This window comes from Mus pahari, chromosome 5, assembly GCF_900095145.1.
Source record: "Mus pahari chromosome 5, PAHARI_EIJ_v1.1, whole genome shotgun sequence".
In the NCBI taxonomy this organism is placed as follows: domain Eukaryota; kingdom Metazoa; phylum Chordata; class Mammalia; order Rodentia; family Muridae; genus Mus; species Mus pahari.
The window spans coordinates 109,690,587-109,709,422 of record NC_034594.1 but is presented as its reverse complement, the minus strand read 5'-3'; the positions used below and the strand labels follow the sequence as shown (position 1 = coordinate 109,709,422).

The 18,836-nt window shown below is 45.0% G+C and overlaps 2 protein-coding genes across 7 annotated transcripts in view; both read left to right on the top strand.

The window, feature by feature from the left end:
• Positions 1–11,466, top strand: part of Nav1 (neuron navigator 1) — a 255,032-nt gene extending 243,566 nt beyond the window's left edge. For all 4 annotated transcript variants that reach the window (XM_029538188.1, XM_029538187.1, XM_029538186.1 and 1 more), the window contains 2 exons: positions 2,374–2,571; positions 4,783–11,466. In XM_029538188.1, coding sequence (XP_029394048.1) covers positions 2,374–2,571; positions 4,783–4,878 — 294 coding nt within the window. In that variant the 3' untranslated portion in view covers positions 4,879–11,466. The remainder of the gene's footprint in view (positions 1–2,373; positions 2,572–4,782) is intronic.
• Positions 11,467–15,504: 4,038 nt separating this feature from the next.
• Ipo9 (importin 9) overlaps positions 15,505–18,836 on the top strand; it is a 51,733-nt gene continuing 48,401 nt past the window's right edge. For 2 of the 3 annotated variants that reach the window (XM_029538614.1, XM_029538613.1), the window contains exon 1: positions 15,505–15,736. Coding sequence is in view for 1 of the 3 variants with exons in the window: in XM_021197419.1 (XP_021053078.1) it covers positions 15,574–15,736 (163 nt within the window). In the remaining 2 variants the exon portion in view is untranslated. The remainder of the gene's footprint in view (positions 15,737–18,836) is intronic. The other variant, XM_021197419.1, reaches the window with a different exon arrangement.

Genomic DNA, 18,836 nt, shown 5'->3' with positions numbered 1-18,836 from the left:
TTTTTTGGTTTTTTCGAGACAGGGTTTCTCTGTATAGCCCTGGCTGTCCTGGAACTCACTTTGTAGACCAGGCTGGCCTCGAACTCAGAAATCCATCTGCCTCTGCCTCCCAAGTGCTGGGATTAAAGGCGTGCACCACCACCGCCTGGCTCACCCACCATTCTTACTGGGGTGAGCTCTTAACTAATTTTGGTTTTGATTGGTAGTGATTAGTGGTCCTGAGTATATTGAAGTGACTTTTTTTTTTTTTTTTTTTTGTATGTCTTGTCTGAGAAATAGCTATTTAGATACGATTGTGAAATTAGGTGACCACCTCTAATTATCTCACAATGATTACTGACATCCATTCTAACTAACATCCTGTGATTCAATGATTGGTAGTGGTAGTTCTCAGTGATGTATCACACATAAAAGTAATTTTATTGAGATAGATTTTTACGATGACATATTAAATTTCTAAAGGTGTTTTCTAGCAAATACTATGAGTTATTATTTTATTTATAAATTTTGTGGTATTGTTAAGAAAATTTTGCAGTATACTTAGTAGATTTCCGATTTAAAAGATAATATCTAGCCAGGCAGCAGTAGTGCACGCCTTTAAACCCAGTATTTAGAGGCAGAGGCAGTTGGATCTCTGTGAGTTTGAGACCAGCCTGGTCTACAGAGTGAGTCCAGGACAACCAGGGCTTCTAGTGCACAGAGAAACCCTGTCTTGAAATACCAAAATAAATAAATAAATAAATTAGATATTATATATGACTAAAATTGAAGTATTACTCCCTGGAAAGTATAATTACAAGGTCATAAAATTTGTACATAGTTGTAGTATAAGGTAGGCATCTCTCATGGGTGAATGGACAGTACATACAACGAACGCAGTGTGGACGTGGATATGGGTCAGTTAGGATGACCAGTAAATCAGATGAACCTACAGAACATTATGTTACATGAAATAAGCCAGGGATAAAAAAAAATAATACTAATGCATGTTTGATACACGTTCTCACCTACATGTGGAGCTTACCAAAGCCAAACCCATAGAGGCAGAGAAGAGAGGTGAGTGGGGTCCATGTCAGCCAGAGGATACAGAGGTTCATCCAGACAGAGGGGATAAGTTCAAGAGATAGGCTGTATGACTTGGCAACTAAGAGCAATTATTTAAAAGAAAATATAAAGTGTTCTTCCACAAAATAGAAGATCATTAGACTGATTTGACCATTCTACAACTGATATGTGTTTTAAATATGCTGTGCTTTATAAATATATATGATTCTATATTATTTTAATTGCTTTTTTTCCAGAGACTCACAAATAAAACATCGCATAGCTAGATGAAGGAGTCACTTGAACATTTGCCTAGTCTCGCAGTCTGCACATCCCAGTGAGCCTCTGTACAGTCAGGATGGCTGTGCCCAAGCCATGCAGCGTCACCCAGGGCTTTGCACTTTTACCATGGACTAATATCTATTCATTTATCCACCACATGGACAGAAACCACCCACAGCAGCAGCTATGGCAGAGTTGAAACTGGAGAAAAGCATAGCTTTATACTCTCTCTCTCAAGATTCATGTTTCTTTTGCCTGGATCCTATCCTTTTGTAGCACCTATCATTGGTGCAATTTTTATTTTAAAATAAAATAAGTAATTATAGGACTGGAGATGGTAGATCACTTGTCTACTAGACTTAAGTCCCTAGTCTCAATTCCCAGATACCAACTACTAACTAACTAAATGCATTGTTAGTTAATTTTAGGCCATGGTGTGTCACATGCCTTTAATTCTAGCAAGTGGACAAAGCGTGAGTGTCACAGATTTGAGGCCAGCCTGCACTATCTAGTGCAAAAAATTATCAATTTTTAAGGTTTAAGTAGGTATGTAGCACATGACGATAATCTCTGGAAGCCATGAGTTTGAGGCCAGCCTGGACTACATTACATAGCAAGCACCATGACAGCCAGGACCACATAGTGATACTGTTGTGTTTGTTAGTTTGTTTTAAATTATCTAGGCCTATGGTGGCACATGCCTTTAATCCCAACACTTGCAGTTGGAAGGCAGAGACGGATAAGCTCTGTGAGTTCAAGGCCAGCCTTGTCTACACAATGAGTTCCAGGCTAGGAAGAGCTATATAGTGAGACCCTACCTAACAACTTTTATGACAATATGAGAAATTATTCTTAATTTTTCTGGAAGCTTAGACCAACTTGTTTTATGAGACGTTCAACTACATAGATAAAAACCTCGAGTCTTTCTGTTTAAGGATGGATGATGTATTTCCCGGGACCGTATTTTTTTATGAAACCCAGGCGAGACAACATAGTAAATTTCCATTCTGTTGCCCCTGTCATTGTTCATGTTTTTTTCCTCTCCAGGTTCATGGACAGAAAGCTGCTTGGGAAGATCCAGTAGAATGGGTCCGAGACACTCTTCCCTGGCCGTCGGCCCAACAAGACCAATCGAAGCTCTACCACCTGCCCCCGCCTTCTGTGGGCCCCCACAGCACTGCCTCGCCTCCGGAGGATAGGACAGTTAAAGACAGCACCCCAAACTCCCTCGACTCAGACCCCCTGGTGAGTCCTCTAAGAAAGAGTCACAGAGGATTACAGAACTGAGTTCATCTACTCTTTGTGTATGTGCTGATGGGGCTCGGGCATTGAAGGGTTTCAGCAAAGCCAGGACCAGAAGGAGGCCAGCGAGGAACGCTGAGCATCGGGATTCTTGGGTTGACCTCATGCCTGCATCCTAGCTGAAGCTAAATAAGATATTTGGGAAAATGTATTCTAGCCAAGACCCAAGTTTCCCACAGTCTGTGTAAGAAAATAGACCAAAAAGCCGGGCATGGTGGCGCACACCTTTAATCCTAGCACTCGGGAGGCAGAGGCAGGCGGATTTCTGAGTTCGAGGCCAGCCTGGTCTACCAAGTGAGTTCCAGGACAGCCAGGGCTATACAGAGAAACCCTGTCTCAAAAAACCAAAAAAAAAAAAAAAGAAAGAAAGAAAAAGAGACCAAAGAAGAGCTGGAGAGGTGACTCAGCTCTTACAAGTAAGCATTTGCTGTTCTTGCAGAGAACACAGATTCAGTTTTCGTCACCCATCTAAGCTTAGGACTCCAGCTCTGCGGAGATCTGACACAGCTGATCTAAGTGGGCACTGTGTTCATGTGGACATACCTACATGCAGACACACACAATTAAAAATAATAAAAATTCAAAATGTAGAAACTCTCATCAACCAAGGAAATAGCACAGTAAGGGATGCGGGCACTTTCCCTTCTGCCTCCCTTGATTTTTAGCTGAGATTTCATCAGCTGCATGGAGTCTATAAAATGTAAGCTAGGGGGAGATACTTCTAATGGATCTAGCCAAAGCAATTAGCATCTTCAATATATAAAGTTAAAAGACACTCTCAGGGCTGGCAAAATGGATCAAAAGGTAAAAGAATTTGTCACACAGAGCTAACATCTAGTTTCAGGAGAGAAATGACTTCCAAAAGTTGTTCACTGACCTCCACATGTATGCCATGGCTCGTACACAGCCACATTCACCTGCATCTCTCTCTCTCTCTCTCTCTCTCTCACACACACACACACACACACACCCCAATAAAAAATAAATGTAAATTACATGAAAAAAAAAAAGCTTATAAACCAAAGACAGAGTGAAAGCTACAAGAGACATTTGACTAGAGGAAATACAAGTGACATAAGGACATAAGATCCCCAACCTGTCTAACAATGAGGAAATGCAAATTAAGTCAAGGAGCTGCTCCTTTACATTGGTAATAGACGAGTGTCTGAAGCACAGACTTTTGTACTCCACTGTGGGGATGTTTTTTACTAAAAGCATGTTAGAGGGTAAGTTAGCAGAATGCAATGAAACTTAACATACACAAATCAGTTGATCTTGCCATTGTGCCTTTTCAGTAGGGAATAATTCCAATGGAGCCATAATATAGTTTTACTTAAATTTTGACTTTGTTGAAAACAGCTGTTTTCTATGTCAAGACACTTTTTGGTTGGAAGACTGATGAATAACATAGACAGAAAAGGCCACCAGTTGTGTGAGTAGCACCAAACAGACTCGCTTAGCTGAAGCTTGAACTATAAAAGGGAGGAGCAGAGGAGTACGCTGAGGTGGTAGACTTGACACAGGGGGCTGGAGAGATGGCTCAGCGGTTAAGAGCACCGACTGCTCTTCCAGAGGTCCTGAGTTCAAATCCCAGCAACCACATGGTGGCTCACAACCATCTGTAATGAGATCTGATGCTGTCTTCTGGTGTGTCAGCTATAGTGTACTTACATATAATAAATAAATAAATAAGTCTTTAAAAAAAAAAAAAAGATAGACTTGACACAGTGTCTGGGGATAGCACAGAACCTAGCTGTTGGGGTATAATCTACTGCAAGGGAATTCCAAGAATCCAGGGCCAATTACAGCGCTTCTCTCATTACTCCTGGTATAAGCTGGTAGGTATTGACCTCTACCATTTCCTGGAGTGCATCTTGAAACATGGGAAGTATTGTTCTTTGGTATCCTCTGCACCCATGACAGCTTGTATAACAAAGGTATACCAGGGGACAGTTGGTGTGCATGGGTTACAATCAGGATTGAAGCAGTTGTCACTTCTTTATGAACCATCTCTAAACTCCATGTTCTTAGACACACCAAGGATCAGACCCATGATACAGGATTAGTGTTTGGCTGATCGCGTTGGGTTGGGTTTCCCTGTAGGCAGGACCCAGCACCCCTCTCTTGCATTCACCCATGTCTGCCTCTTTTTAGATGGCCATGCTGTTGAAACTTCAAGAAGCTGCCAACTACATTGAGTCACCAGATCGAGAGACTATCCTGGACCCCAACCTCCAGGCGACACTCTGAGGACCCGCCCAGCAGTCACTGTCACCCTGGAGGGCAGAAGGCTGGCTTCAGCATCATTAGCTCTCCTCTGCCCTCTTCCTTCATAGCTCTGGCTCCCCAGCCCCGCTAAGAGAACAGGAGGGAAGAAGAGGGCAGCAGGAGGGATGGGTTCTCGGTGCTGAACCTTTGAGAACTTCCTATTAGGAATTGAAGGAGGTGGAGTTTGAGAACTCCGTGCCCCTTAAATACATTTGCTGGCCTCCTCTTACGACTTAGGAGAAAAGATGATTCTGGTCTTTTCTTCAAGTTTTGTTTCACCTACAAACTCTTGGGCTTTCTGGGGAGGGATTCAGAAGACATAAACAAACAAACAAAAACCAACTACAGCAGTTCCAAGCTGGTCCTCAGGAACACCTCTGAGACAGTCCCATGTGGGCAAATCTAAGGGAGGCAGGGAGCTCTACAGATTTTCTTGCAAACCCTTCCCAGTTCTGTCGACACTGCCAACAGCCTCCCCCCAGAGATCTGGCCAGAGCCCAGAAAAAAGAAGCATGTGGTTTAACAAAAAAACAAAAAAACAAAAAAAAAAAAACCAATACAAAACAAAACAAAAAATATATGTGTAAATCAACCCGTAGAAGGTAAAAACGGCAATGGAAAAGATGAAGCTGGAAGGAGGGGCCCAGTTGTCAAGATGGAAAGAGAGCTGCCAGATCTTGCCTTCTGGATGACAAGGGGGGACATCGCAAGATGGCTGCCAACCTAAAATGTCACCAAACCACAAGAGTAATATCACAGCCTTCGGAGAAAGACCACGAGCTGTCTTTTTCTGCCCTCTAACTGAACGCGCATGAAAGTCAACAAGCGCTACTTTTTAATTTTTAAAAATTTATTTCTATTTTTTCCTTCCATTTGCCTATTTATTTGCCCCCGCCCCTTTCCAGTTCCCTCAAGTCAATGAGACACTTGGGTTTCCTTCCAGGGGATAATTTTGCTTTCCAAGTGGGTTTTCTTTGGAGAATTTAATTCCATAATATTGGTACAAGTTAGCTCCCATGGCACTCTCGCTGGCATCCTTAGGGCTTACATGGGACAAGAAACACTGGCTCATAATAGTTAGAGAAGAATAACTCCGTCTCTGATTCCTTTTGAGAAAGCACATGTTCTACCTGGAAGCTCAACTGCCGTCCTTCGGCATGATAGACCTACCCAGAGCTTCATCATGGACTGAGAGGAAAACCAATATACTGGAAACACCTGCCTGTCTTATGGCCTGTTTGGGCCCTCACTGCACTATTTGGATGGTAGCCACTTTGCCTGACTGAATCAAGATTCCCTAGCTAGCCCTTATTATTTGACAGGTGAATAGTCACTTATAAGAGATGGAGCAACCGTGTGACCTGCTTCAGATCAGAATAAAAGGCTCAAAAGAATTTGACTTGGTGGCCAATATCTGCCTTCCAAAGAGATCTACGTCTTGCAGAAGTTGCCCTCTTCCTACCCACACTCCTTCGTTTGACAAGTATTTAATGAGTATTTAACTGAGTACCAGTCACTATGTTTAAGAAAAAGACAAGACTTGGTCCTTAAGTTCAGGGTCTAGGAGGCAATGTTAATCTTCTTTAAGTAACCACCCCTTTATTATCTGGACCTTGAAGCTCATCTAAGAGATGCAGGTGAAGCCCAAGGAGTCAATTAAAAGAAACCTTTGATTAGATTCTCCAATATGTTGTAGGCAGAAGATTGGGGATCAGTTTAAATGAAGCCTGGAAAACTATAGAATCTTGCTTGTCTTGAGTGGGAAAATCTACTTCTGTCACTTCTGGAAACCAGTGGAACCGGATTCCAGGTCGAGCCGACTCATGGGCTAATGTGTCAGCGCTCTGCAGTTCAGGGATATATACTATAAGCCTGGACCTAAGAATATCTCTTCAGATTCCTAAGTAGCACACGACTTACCAGAATCTATACCAAGATTCGTTAGGCAAACTAACCTGGGCCATTGTTCCACCCAACCAAGGAATTACATGCACCTGACTCTTAACAGTCTGTTTCCATTGATCCTCAAGAAGGTCTCGCTTGTCCCGCTTGTGCCCTTCGGCCCTTGGCAAAAGCTTCTAGATTCACCTGGTGGCCCCAGGGATGACAGGGTCCTTTATTCTGGAGACTTGCTGCTCCTGCTGCTAATTCCACGAGCCGTGAAGATCCCCAACTCAGCTGCAAAATATGCAGTTCTGTGGTGGGAAGAGGCTGGCTGGCCGAGGATGGTGCTGAAATCACTGCCTTAAGGTCTCTGCTGTGCAGAATGAGAAGGCCCCCAGAGCTGGGTGTTCCAACTTAGAAGGAAGGGAAGACTGGATAGGCCTACTTTGGACATAGGTCTCTTCTGAACCCTATCCAAAGCTCCAGTACATGGCAAGGCTCAGACTTTCGATAACATCCTCACGCTTGAGCCTTTCACTCTCTTTTCTGGTGCTGCCCAGCCAGTGCCTTCTGACACAGATGTTACTGGCTACTTAAGAAGAAGGAAAGTAGGAAATGCCTTCTTCCATTCCAACTGCCTCAGACCACAGAGAGGGTGTCTCTGTGGTAACTATGGATACCATCGAGAATTTTATTTGGGTCTGCAGCAAGTTGATTCTGGAGGCCTCACATACTTTAACTTCATTTCTATTCCTGGGATCCACCACCCTCTTCTCAGTTGACTGCTGCATTTAGTTCAGGCCTCAAATAGCTGTCCTCCAGGAAGTGCGCCCCCATCTAGTGAAGTGCTCTCAAAGCTTACACTTTCCTTCTGGAGCCTGGGACCCTGTTTACAGTTGCACATCTGGGCCCCTCACAGTAGGATCAACCATCTCAAAAAAGGGATCATGGTTCTGTGGCGGTTTCGGAAGGTTGAGCCTCCTCATGGTGCTATAACCCCTTGGGATGCTCATCCAGATTTCTAAGAATCGAAAAGCCTGAGCTCCCCCTCACTGCCTAAGAATTCACGGCAAAGAGCAAAGCCGCAGCAACCCTCCCAACCTACACACTTCTTGGTTGAAACTACTAGGACTCCTCAGAAAGGAAAAACTGGGTCCCACAGCTAAATTCCCAATCTCCAGGCACCTTCAGAAGAATGCAACCTATCTTAATTCTGCAACTTTTGCTAGTCAGTCCCTTTCCTTCCAGCTCCTGATTCCATCCCTCACCAAAGTTGGCTAGTGAAGAACATCAACCTTTGGAGGCCCTCAGCTCCAGGAGAGGCTCGCCAGAGTCCCTTGCACTTGGGGATGAAGACCAATAAGTTGTGTTCAATGTGTTTGTTTCTCAGTCCCTGCCTAAGCACTAAAATAAAATACTAGGTATTGGAGGCTGCTATGGGACCTGATGTCTGTGCATTTTCTGTCTCTGTCCTAAGCTCTCACACACGAGCAGTTTGTTGTTATCTTCTGGGGCTTTATGGAACATTATTTTTGATACCTGCTTTCTGGTAACTCGTTGGTCCTTATTTGTCTCTGTAAATCCTTATTCCAGTGTCTTTCACGTAGTCTAATCATTTGGAAGGTAGAGGCTGGCAAAGAAGGAGAATGGGATAAAAGATCACAGAGAGAGCCCACAAGAAAATTTTCTCGGTTGGTAAACATTTGGGTCTTGAATTACCAACCTTCTAATCTGTCCATTCTGGTGGACCTAAGACAAAATAATGATTTTTTTTTCCTCCTCTTTTCATTTTGTGCTGTATGGTTTTTCTAGTTTACAAGAGTCTATGTGGACTTCATGTACTTGTCTCATTCCTGATAGCTCTCAAAGATGAATCATGCTATTCACAGGAGTGCCACCCCCTTCCAGGACTCTGATGATGAACTGTTTCTTGTCCTATTCCAGAAAAGTAGTAGGCTCTCACACCACCTCCCATCACCCCAGATGGAACTCATTCCCAGCAGCCAGCATGTGCACAGAGGGCACATGCCTGATGAGGTGATCGAAATGACATTAATGATCTTTTTTATGGCATAGGGGTTTGGGAGAGGAAGTTGTGCTGATCACAAATCTAATCCAGGGTTCGAGTGTTGAAGTGACTCAGATGATTAATTAAAGCTCCTTCTCATTCTGTATCCTTCTTTCCCAAAGTCCTGTGCATTAGCTAAATCGAAGCTGGTAAACCGGCTCCATGAGCCAACAACCCCCGTGGTAAGAAGTGAAATGGTTGTAATAACAGGTTGGCTAATAGACATGGATAAGATGGATGTACCAACAGCTGGGGTTTCTCATACACTCAGCAAGTACCCATCACTGAGCTCGCTCTCTAGCCTTTACTAAGTTGTCCATAATGGCTCTGAATTCAGTAAATATTCCAAGCAAGCTTTGAATTTGATGATTCTACACACACACACACACACACACACACACACACACACACGCACGCACGCACGCACGCACGCCTCTCAAGTAATTGGCATTTCAGCCTGCATCACTGGGCTCAGCTATAATACACTCTGTAGTAAGAACTATACATGACAGTTCCCAACAAGGAGGCCCAAAAATGTTCCAAATGGCCAAAGCCTGAAGACGTTCTTCATCACTGAATCAGCCTTATCAGTCCTCAACCTGCTCAGGGATAACTGGGCCACCAGCTTGGCTCTCCCTACTACCCAGGATACACTGGTATACACTCTGGCCGCAGGGAGAAAATGACAGTTAAAAAGTTCACCTATTTATATTAGTTCATTCCGGTTTGATGTTCTGGCCGTTTTCCTTAATGACTTATGTCACAGGAAACATTCTCTGCCGTAATCCTAGAAGGGGAACCCCTGATTCTTGATTCAACCTTTCGTTCCATACAGTGGTGGCACTAGATGGATGTTTTCAGACGAGCAACAGCAGCATGTAGGAATGTGTTAGGAATAAAATTCCCAGGCTCTAATCCAGATTTATCAAGTCAAACCTTTGTGGCAGTGCCTGGCAATGCTTTTAGCAGTTCTGTAGTGAATCCAATGTCTGAGAGTCCTTGCTCCAGGATGTTTGGAGACCCCAAATAAGAAGCATCTACAGTCTGATTCAGATGTTAACATCTCAGAGTCATTTTTCTCATACGTAGGTTTCTGGGAGTTGACAGTGAAAGCATGTACTTGGAAGTGGAAGTCAGGGGAGCTCACTCTTTCCTATCTGAGTGCAGCCTCTAATAAGAAACTTCCTGCCTCTGAAATTTCTATCTGGCAAACTATGGGGCTTCAATGGAAGAATCATGTTGGAGGTCTCGTCCTTTTTTGACGAATTCTTTTTCTGATAATAGTGTAAAAAAAAAAAGTAAAATAAAATCTAATTTGCATTTCTATGATAAAACGTTCTCCTGGCAACAACCCTCTCCCTTCTTTAAGTGGTTAAGAGTACTGATGAGCAGCCGACAGCTGTGGGGCTCCAGTTACGCTAGAAAGGCCATGTCTCTGCTCTGCCCACAGGAGAGAGTTCTACACAGTGAAAATAACGTTATCTTCGTCCTTAAGTTCAACCTTGCCTTTTCCCACACCAGGACCTAAATACAGTACTCGGCAAATAGAACAAAATAAAATCCTCTTTAAAAAAAATTTTTTTTCTTTTTTCAGAAAGAGCTTCATGGATTTCCAAACTCACAAACTAGTTGATATGGCCATGTAAGAGTTGAAACTTTTAGAAGTGGTTTTGTTTCAAATTTGTCAGTTTTCTTTCTATAAAAGCACTTTTGTGTAGAGTATTAAAAATCACTAGTACCAGGTCTCCTGAGCTCAGGGACTAAGTACTGGAAGGAGGGGCTAAAGTTCAAGGAAAGCAGGAGTAAAACACTAAAATCACCCTCACCATCCAGCCAGCTCCCATGACCTCATCCTGCCTCCCTACATCCCAGCTCCCGTGACACCATCCTGCCTCCCTGCATCCCAGCTCCTGTGACATCATCCTGCTTCCATGGCATTTCTCTAAGAAGGAAGATTAAAAAGAGCACCTGGCAGCCAGTTTCCCACACAGCTCTGCTGCACCCCACCCCCACTTCCTAATGCTGTTTGGTTTATTGCTTTTAACAAAACAAATTTATAGTAAGTTCCAGGCCCTGCTGGCTTCCTTTCTTCCCCCTCCCTATCCTGTTTTACACAGCACTGCTCATGTAAGAGTCTGTTTCTCAAATGCATGGCATTCCTCAGGTGGAGGATGGGCAAGAATGTTCACTTTTTAAAACTTACTGGGTAGGAAAAATCCCAACCAGGATGTGTGTGTGTGTGTGTGTGTGTGTGTGTGTGTGTGTGTGTGTGTGTGTTTGTCTTATTTTCTTCTCATTTGACCCTCGACTATTCCAATCTGTCCCCTTTTATACCTGATGTAGAAAAGGCAGAACTGAATCTGGAAAGCAAATTGTTGTATATAGTTGCGGTAACAATCACGAAGAGAGCTGGGCTGTCCCCTCAGTAATTCATTTTAAATGAAAAAAAAAAATTGGTTGAAAATGAAAGCCATGCCTTGGCCAGCCGAAATGGCCTTCCTCCATCACCAGAGGCTACCCTTCCCTGGGTCCTCTGCCGACCAGGCATGTCTCCATCCAGCAGAATTCATCTGTTCGCTGCCATTTGCGTTTCAATAAAGTTATCTCCTGTATTGTCCTCTGGTTTCCTAGCCCACTCTCTGCTTGGTTTCTGTGTCCATCTATCTCAATGCTTGGTATGCAATGACAGATAGCTCGTGGCCCTTTGCCTAACTCAGAAGTAAACCCCACCTGCTTTTAAACTACCCTGACCAAATGCTAATAAGCAAGAGTCTTTTTACTTCTGTTTTGTGGGCAGGAGAGGAGACTCATGGGGACTCCTCTCAGATCTCCTTGTACACTGTGGACAGTTTCTGTCCTGCTTTATTTCAGCTGCCGCTAATATGAGCAAAAGCAACGTGGGGAGGGTTTTAATTTCATCTTACAGGTTATAGTCCATTATAAAGGGAGGCCAAGGCCAGGAACGCTAGGAAGGGGCTTGGACCCACAGCCACTTAGGAGTGCTACTTACTGGATTGCTCCCTTTGGTCTTCGCTAGCCTAGGCCCACCTGCCTGGGGATGGAACTAACTACAGTGGGCTGGCTTCCACTATGTCAATCAACAATTAAGAAATGGTTCCCAAACTTGGCTAATCTGATGGAGTTAATTCTTCAGTTGAGGTTCTTTCTTCACAGGTAATTCTAGTTTGTGTCAAGTTAATAGCTGAAGCTAACTATGACAGTTTCTCTCACCAGAAATCAAGGCTTCTAGGCTTGAGGGTTGGGGGCAAAGATCTTGAGTTCTCCATCCACTGCAAAGCTTGAAAATGCACTAGCCTCTAGACCAACAGTTCTCAATCTGTGGGCCGAGACCCCTTTGGGGGTTGAATGACCCTTTCTCGAGGGTCGCATATCAGATATCCTGCATATCGGATATTTACATTACAATTCATAACAGTAGCGAAATTACAGTTATGAAGGAACAACAAAAAATATTATAGTTGGGGATCACAAAGTAACTATTAAAGTGTCACAGCATTAGGAAGGTTGAGAAACACATTTTCTTTTGGAGGCAAAACTGAACTTGCCTCAAAGGACAGCTATTTTAATGGAGTTCAGTTTCTCCTGGCCACCGTAACACAGAAGAAAATAAGCCTTACTGTTCTTCACTATGGAGCTGGAGAACCAAGAGGCACTCTCTTTCCTCTGAAAGCACTGTGGTAACACAGGCCACCTTGGCCCTCTTTGACACAGGAGGTGACAGATGGGTTTAGAGCACTCCTCAAGAATGTTCTTTTCAAAGAGTTTTCACATTAGGCCATTGAAGCTGCAGTCATTATCAGTTTAGCAACCAGTCTTGGGCTGCTTTTTGGAACTGCTAGCTGGTTTCCTTCACCACTTGTGAATAAGAGAAATGTTCCTAGAAAGTATTCACACCCAAGGCACTAAACCTTAGCAGCTTGCACCAGCCACTCCATCTCTCCTGCCACCCAGTGTGGCCTGCATTTTAATCCCTTGCTCCAATCTCCTCCACTTGCTCTGTTGGGAGGAGGCTTTATGTTGTGGCCATTTCCTGTGACCACCCTGGATAGCCATATTAAAGTACCCTTTCTCCCTTAGCCCTTCCATCGTGATTTCCCTGAGGTGGTGGTGGGACGGATGTTGGGCTAACGAGATGGCTCAGGGGGCAGTGAAGTACTTGTCACACCTGACAACCTGAGTTCATGCTTACATAAAGGGGGCAGAAGATAAACTCCACACTAAGTTGTCCTCTGACCTCTACAGGTATCCCAAGACATGGCACGCACGCACACGCACTTTTAAAAAATGTTTTATTGATTTCTTTGTGAATTTCACATCATGTACCCCAATTCCACTCATCTTCCCATCCCTTCATGTCTGCCCTCCACCCTTGAACCCCCCCCCAATAAAATAGAATAAAAAAGAAAAACAAGAAAACCCCAAACATCTAGTCGTGGGAACTGTAGTATGTCACAGTGTGTCACCCAGTACACCCTTTTGTCCACACATCTTTACTTGCAAATGTTCATTGCAGTGATTCATTGGTCTGTTTCAAGGGCTCTGGATTCTGCTACACTACCACTAGTGGATCCTCATGGGGACTCCTCTCAGATCTCCTGTTGTTGGCCTGTGTCATGGAGCTCCTGCAGCTTTGGATCTGCAGGAGAGGCCTTCAACGTACTCCAGCAGATCATAGCTGAGGTAGATGTTGGAAGAGGCCAACTCAAAGCCCTGGATCTGGGCCTGGGAAGTAGCTGAGGTGGTCAGCCTGCCCCTGCACCACCAGAGTAAGCTCTCCAGTAGCTCAATGCCACAGCCAGTAAGAGGCGGCCTCAGCTCACCTGTGCCTTCGACACTGGGGTCAGCTCTACTGTGCTGCCCAAGCAAGGTGCAGGGCCCACTCTCCTAAGGCGAGGGGCAGTGCCAGCTCTCCCACCTACTGCAGGTAGAGAGGGGTCGGGTGGGGGAAGGGCATCTCTCCCTTGCCCGCTACAATCCACAGCAGGCAAGGGGCAGGGCCTTCGGTGCTCATGTCCTCAAGGCTAGCTTACCCGGTCCCTTGCCATCAGGGTCAGCTCTACTGTGTTGCCCAGGCAAGGGGCAGGGCCAGCTCAGCACAGTGCCTCAGGCAGCAGTCCTGACCAGGGACATCTGCATGGCCTTTGGTGGTAACACAGACCTCGAACCAGACTTGTGGACCCCTGCAGCAGTATGGGTCCAGATGGAAACATGGCATCAAGTGCAGCCATTCAGATTAGCATGTCTCCCCTCCCTCTGGCAGCACGCCTCTCAGATATCCACATGGTCTCTGGTAGCAGCCCATTCCATTGACATCCACTTTACCTTTGATGGTAATTCAGGTCCCAGATATTGACAGACTGCAGCTACAGCTGCAGGACCAGGAACCCAGACATGGCCCTTGGGGACAGCTGGGGCCAGGACCTCAGCATGGCCTCCTCATATCCCCCTATTCTTCACTGCCTTCAAGTCCCCAGTTTCACCTTTCTCCACAGTGTATGAACCCTTCAGCTTGGTTTTCTCCTCCATCTCCTCCACATTCTCCATCTTTCCCATCTCCCCATCACATGTTCATCCATCTTAGTGGGACCCACGGCAGGTGCTTGGGTGACTTTCATTCGGCCTCCCCCAACACTTTTTAAAAATTAAGTAATGCTATAAATTTGCAGGATTCACTCATAGTAGTCACATAAAGAATCACTCTAGAGCCATGTGTGGTGGTGCATACCTGCAGTGGGGGAGGTGAAAACAGGAAGATCAAGATCAGGGAGTTCAAGGCCAGTACGGCTAGTTTGTTCAAGTTTGAGGCTAGTCTGGGCCACATATGACCTTGTCTCAAAACAAAATAACGACAAATAGGTAGATATTTTTAAATATCTTAAAAATCTTTAAATATTTTAAAAATAGGTAAATGTTTTTAAAAAATAATTTTAGAGAAATGCTCCTTCACCTGTAGGTATTCTCCCCTGGACAGCCCTTTTTGACATTGGGTTCATGTAAGCTAAGAAGCTAGAAGACTGGATTTTTCTAATGCGACCACTCCCTACTGCCAATTTCACCTCAGTTTTTCTGCATGCCCCTTTTTCCCTATCCTCTCCCCAGCATCTTAGGCTCTCTAAAGCTAAACTGTAAACGGAGCCAACTGAATAACTACTGTTTTTAGTGTAGGGGAGGGGTGTTAGTTTTAAAAAGATGCTATTCTGACCCCCTTCCTTAAAGCCCGACCTCTGTCCTAACTCGTCTTAAATCTGAGCCTAGAATCATGCAGGTAGAGAGCGGTGATGGGCGAGGGTGAGGGAGGGCATCTTTTCCGTGCCCACTACAATCCACAGCAGACAAGGCGCAGGGCCTTCCGTGCTCACGCCCACAGGGCTAGCTTTCCCTCTCCCTTGCCATCAGGACCTTGCCACTAAAGGTTACGCGCCTTTATTCCAAGCGCGTTTTCTAACAGCGCGTGCGACTTCGGGACTACGAACCGTTATGAGACTTCTCTGTGCATAGACGTCCAAAGCTTTCCTGGCCGGCGAATCGCGGTTCGGTTCCGGCAGCAGAAGGCGCTGTCTCCGGAGGCTGCGTTCTATCCCCGCCCCCCGCCCGCTCCCGCGTACTTAGATGCGCAGGCGCGGCTTCGCGGATTGGCCGTACGCGGGAGCCGTCATCCGGTGGCGGGTCCGGGCCGCGGGGCTGGCGGGCTGAGGGGAGGAAAGATGGCGGCAGCGGCGGCAGCTGGTGCGGCTTCTGGGCTGCCGGGTCCAGTGGCACAGGGATTGAAGGAGGCGTTGGTGGATACCCTCACCGGGATCCTGTCCCCCGTGCAGGAGGTGCGGGCGGCTGCAGAGGAGCAGATTAAGGTGCTGGAGGTGACAGAGGGTGAGTGAGGCGGGACCGTCACGAGGATGGCTCGGACCAGGGCCGGCCGCACAGTCGGCTGACCGCAGGGCTTTGGGGATCCTGAGCCAGCGGAGAGGTGGGCGTCAGGAGTGGATTAGGAAACGTGGGGGTGGGGGTGCCGCTGGTGGCTGTGAAAGTCCTAGAAGAAGGGTGGCGCGTCTGAAAGGAAAGGGTCGGGGGAGGTGGAGCCTCAGCGGGGATGGGGTGGGGGAAGACTCGAAAAGATAGATAGATAGATAGTGGCCGGATTCTGCAGAGGACAGAAAGGGAGTTCGACGTGGTGCTGGAGGTGTCGCGCAATCTAGATGATATTTGAGCCCGAGACAAGGTCTTTTTGCCGTTTTCTTCACCAGCTCGGTTGTAGTGGGATCAGGGAAGGGAGCTAGAGAAGAGCGAGAAGTAAGGCCCTTAAAGGAGGCGGCCACCATCGAACAAGTTTCTGCATCAGAATTTTAAATCTGGCTGGTTGTTCAGACACATCACGTTTTCCTAGAAATCAACTCAATTCGATGCATACGACGCTTCACTTTCCCGACCATGCTTCCCGTTTTTTGTTTGTTTGTTTTTAAAGGCTTATTGGCAATTACTAAATACTGTGCATTTCTACGTACAGGAACCGACCTTCCTTTGTTTTAGACTCTTTGTTCTCATCCTCCCGTTATGTTCTTTAACGTGTTAGAGAAGAAACTATTAGCTTGACGTTTTCTTTTAGTTTCCTGTTTAGTGGACTTTCAGCAGGCCTGTTTTACAAAGAACAGAAAAAAGGGTCAAAATCTCCTTGGTCTTTATGTAAGAAACATATCTGACTTGGAATTCCAGATCCTTGGAATCCCCAAGCTCAAGGGAATATTTCCACTGCTCTTTAAACTTAGGCTTCTTCAGAAATATGGGAGGTTGTTTCCATATTTGACCAACCACCCTCAAAGCCTTGAGTTAATACTCCTGCAGGACTTATTTTTATTGAAAAGAAGTGGATGTGGTGGGGGAACCTCCCTTGAATTTAGTTTTTATATCCTCTTAAATGACCAACTATTGAAGGCAAGTTTCCTTCTGTTGGGACTATTAGGATTCAGGATCTAATAGATTAGAGACTATTTTGAAAGGCCAGGTGTAGTTTTATAACATACCAGACTCTTAAGAGAGGGAACCATGGATGGGAGAAAGCTATTGGAACGAAGCACATAACTTGTCCTGAGGTTTCTAGGTCAAATTCCTTGACTTTACAATTCATGCTTTTGCCTCCCTCGGTATAAAGAAAGAACACTTATAGGCAGAAACCTTCCTAAGTTTAACCTGTTTCTTGCATTTAGTTGCTGGTCTGATTCAAACCGATTCTTAATTAAACCTCCCATGAATGATACCCAGTGTTTGAGCTAACTCCCAAATGTATGGCTGACACCTTAACTGTGAAAGGCTGGCTTATGTTTAGACTGTACAATAGTTCTAGTCTTACTCTGATTTCTTCTTAAATTCTAGCCAGATGCTATGGCCTCATCTAGGGGAAAACCACTTCTACAGTTCTTGAGATCGTTTTGAAGTTCTTGTCACCTACTCTTGTTACCCTTTGGAATCTTGAAATCAAAAGTACAGAATTTCGACCTAGTCACTAATGAGTAAGTTGATAAAGGCCACCTCAGTTCTCCTCCTGCCCCCATAACCTGCTGATAACCTGTGAGTGGTCTGCTGAGAGGCAGGGGCAAACTCTCATACAGTAACAGGAATGGCGGCCTGGTAGTGACATATGACTCAAGTATAGAATGTGGTTACAGAGTTCGATCAAGTCTGAAGTTGAATATAGTATATTGGACTCTTCAGTGGCTTTAAAATAGTCTCGTTCCCTTCTATGCCTGTATTTAGTTAGAGGATAATGGTTCATTCCTTAAGCGTCTTTTCCGGGAGTGGTCTTTAACAGTAATTTCTCCCACTGGGTCCTGAGCATCATCTCCAATTTACATACTGGCTAACTCTGAGATACTTTCTAAAGGTACCCTTCTAACAGCTTCTTTGGCTGTGGCTTTTACATGAAATGACAGCACCTGGTCTCCTAGGGGGAGTTCATGAGCTTCTTATTCCTGGATGGTGAGTGAGGGAATTGTTTCTGTAACGTGAAAAGGCCTCATGGGCCAAAATAAGGAGCCTTTCTTACAGATGAGTGAATAAGTGATTTGCACCCTTGGAATTGCTTTTCAGTTCTAGTTGTATTCCAGAAGGACGAGCCCTGCTTTCTGGTCATTTAAAACATCTTCCTTAAAGCCTGAAGTTAATGAGAATTGGTGTCTTATTTTTGTGTTTTGGTAATTTTCTTTACTGTGTCAGTAGAGCACAGGGTCAACTAACATATCAGATCTAGTCCCTCTACCCTCTCGAAGAGCCACACTGTGGGCCATTTGCTATGCCTCACGTAGGCATAGGGCACTAGATCCACGTGGACTATTAAGATTTTAGGGTTGTCTTTTCCTTTTCCTTTTCCTTTTCCTTTTCCTTTTCCTTTTCCTTTTCCTTTTCCTTTGTAGAGGCAGGTTTAGCCCTGGCTATCCTTGAACTCATTCTGTAGGCCATTCTGGCTTTGAACTCAGAGATCCACCCGCCTCTGAGTGTGTCTCCTGAATGCTTGGACTAAAGATGTGTACCACCACAACTGCCAGTCGTGTGACTTGTTATTTTTGCGGGAAAGGTGTGTGCCTTTCTTGGGTACCAGCTGATGAGCTCTACTCTTGAACATTACTTCAAGGATCTCTAACTTGTGGGGGAAAAGGCACATCAATTGTTACCTCCTAGAGGGTAGAGCAATAAAGGATGAAGTTCTGCCCAAATTATATCAGAACTAGAATTTTCCCTCTAGTGTTGAGGGTTGAATTTGGGGCCTTGTGTATGCTAGGCAAGTACTCTGCCTAGCTACGTCCCCAATCCTATAGATGATATTCAAAAAGGTACTTCTCTTAAAAAATAGATCATTCTTTGTCTTCCAGCTGGTATCTTCACTTTCAGTTTTCACATTATCCAAAATGAACACATAGTCTTAGAAGCTCAGGAACTGTGTGTGTGTGTGTGTGTGTGTGTGTGTGTGTGTGTGTGTGAG